General features: G+C 35.4%; 1 protein-coding gene across 1 annotated transcript; it reads right to left on the bottom strand.

Moving 5' to 3' along the window:
• Positions 1-841: 841 nt before the first annotated feature.
• Positions 842-1598, bottom strand: LOC121392119. Its single transcript, XM_041523480.1, has one exon. It carries the CDS (start codon positions 1551-1553, stop codon positions 1011-1013), a length of 543 nt encoding a protein of 180 aa, XP_041379414.1. The 5' UTR covers positions 1554-1598; the 3' UTR covers positions 842-1010.
• Positions 1599-2071: the final 473 nt, after the last annotated feature.

The following is a 2071-nucleotide window of genomic DNA, read 5'->3' as shown; positions in this document are numbered from 1 at the left end:
TTGGTTTAAACATCACAATCAACAAAGTACAATATATTCAAGGTTCAAGAATACAATAGTTAATAGATGTCAATAATGTGAGGCCCAAATGGGGATGTACAATTGAAGAAAATATATCTGCGTTATTTTCCTCCAAAAGGGAAATAATAATTATAAATACAGAACAGCTACACAAACACTGAATTGTAAATTTTAATGTACATTACAATTAGGTTTCATCTCATCTCCACCCTGAACCCAAATGTGAAGGTTAATCTTTGATTGTAATGTTGGCCTATATTGTCATATTGATTTACTATTTTCAAACCTTTTTGTATTTATAACCAAACAACTAAAAAATAAAATAACAATTTTTAAAAGTTTGAAAGTTAATATATAAGCATATAGTATATTTATACACTTGAATGGGTGGGGTGGGGGTGGGGGGTTGAATTTAGTTTAGTCGGTTGAGTGCTCGCTTGAAGTGCTTGAGGCGCAGGATTGAACCACATCGGTTTATTTTATTAGGAAAAATGTAGCAGATTTCCTCTGATGACCATGTGTCAGAATTATGATAATTAAATAACCAATGTGCTCTAAAATATTTGTTAAAATCATTTTCAAAAGTAATAAGTTTAGTCAGTTATATTTGCATTAAAGAAAACCATACAATGCCTTCACTTTTGCATAATGTAACAGGCTAACCCATCAAATCAACTCATGTTTGAAACAAGTCTAAATGTCTACTAACAATGTTAATTTTAGTCCTGTATTACCCAGTCATATTGTTTAATTAATCCACAAGTTTGTGTTATGTGAATAGATGTAACATAGTTTCATACAGCAGAATATCTCTGGATGCTATAAGCATGCATTTATTTTATAGTGCACTTTCATGGGGCTGATAATAACATTGTTAACTTCAATATAAATGGAATACTACACAATAGGAAACCCGTTCATTTCATTTCCTCAGATCAGAAACTGTATTACATATGTTAAGGTTCAGTGTACACCAATATATGGTATAATTATTCTTCTTGACACCTGTCAGTCTCTGGTGAGGTGTCATTTGCTGGCAAGTCACGTGCATCCAAAAGGGAATACTTGGTTTCTGTGATATTTTTGTCTTGATTTCTCCATAGTCCTAAATACCACAACACACTAGCTACGTGTGCGCAGCAACCTACAACCCGAGCACCTACTTTACAGGTACAGTACCATCCTATAACAGGTTTACAGGGAGTGTCCCCATACTCAATCCACAGCGTATGTGCAGCACTACTTGTATGACGAGACTGGATTTTCACTTTGATTAATGTTGGGCTTTCCTTACACACCATCACAGCATACTCCCCATTGTCATCAACGTGTTCTCTGGAGTATGATGAGGCTTGTTTCAGCTGGTATACTCCAATGGTGATATCTCTTAGCTGATCCATGTTCAACTTAGGGAAGTTTTGCAGCTCCACAGTTGCATCATCTAGATTTTTAAATAAAGATTTCTTCTTCAGCAAATCGTTATCCTCCAAGTACTTCTGAAGATGGTTGCCTTCCTCTGCCTTTTCGAGCATGTATCTTGCTATATTTTCTGATTGACTGTCAGATGACACTAGAGGTTTTCTGTATTTGTTACAGACTGCCCCAATAACTTGCAAAAATTCATCAAATTAAGGGATCATTGTATTAGGTACAACTTTATCTAAATATTTAAAATGCTTGAGTCTGCCATTTACACTTTCTACTACCCATCTAACTTTTGTTATCAGTCTGCTTGAGTTAGCTTCAGCAGTGGTGTGTTGTTTTTGGCCTTTTGGTAAATAGGATGGCATTTTCACATCAAGTCCTCGTTCTAGATTAAGAAACTCCACAGCATCCCGGAATCCTCTGTCTACAATACAAACATCGTTCTCTTGGATCCACTCATTTATATTTTCTAAATTGTGTGCGAAGGCATGTTTTGTTATGGAGGCATCATTATTTTTGCCATCAGCATAATACTGTCCTAAGATGCTCAAAATTTAACCATCTGTTCCGACAATAACCATAGGTTTCACCAACGGTCTGTGTTTGTGCATAGAAAAAGAACGTC

This window comes from Gigantopelta aegis, unplaced genomic scaffold (assembly GCF_016097555.1).
Source record: "Gigantopelta aegis isolate Gae_Host unplaced genomic scaffold, Gae_host_genome ctg3391_pilon_pilon:::debris, whole genome shotgun sequence".
Taxonomy (NCBI): domain Eukaryota; kingdom Metazoa; phylum Mollusca; class Gastropoda; order Neomphalida; family Peltospiridae; genus Gigantopelta; species Gigantopelta aegis.
This window is presented reverse-complemented; position numbering and strand designations above follow the sequence as displayed.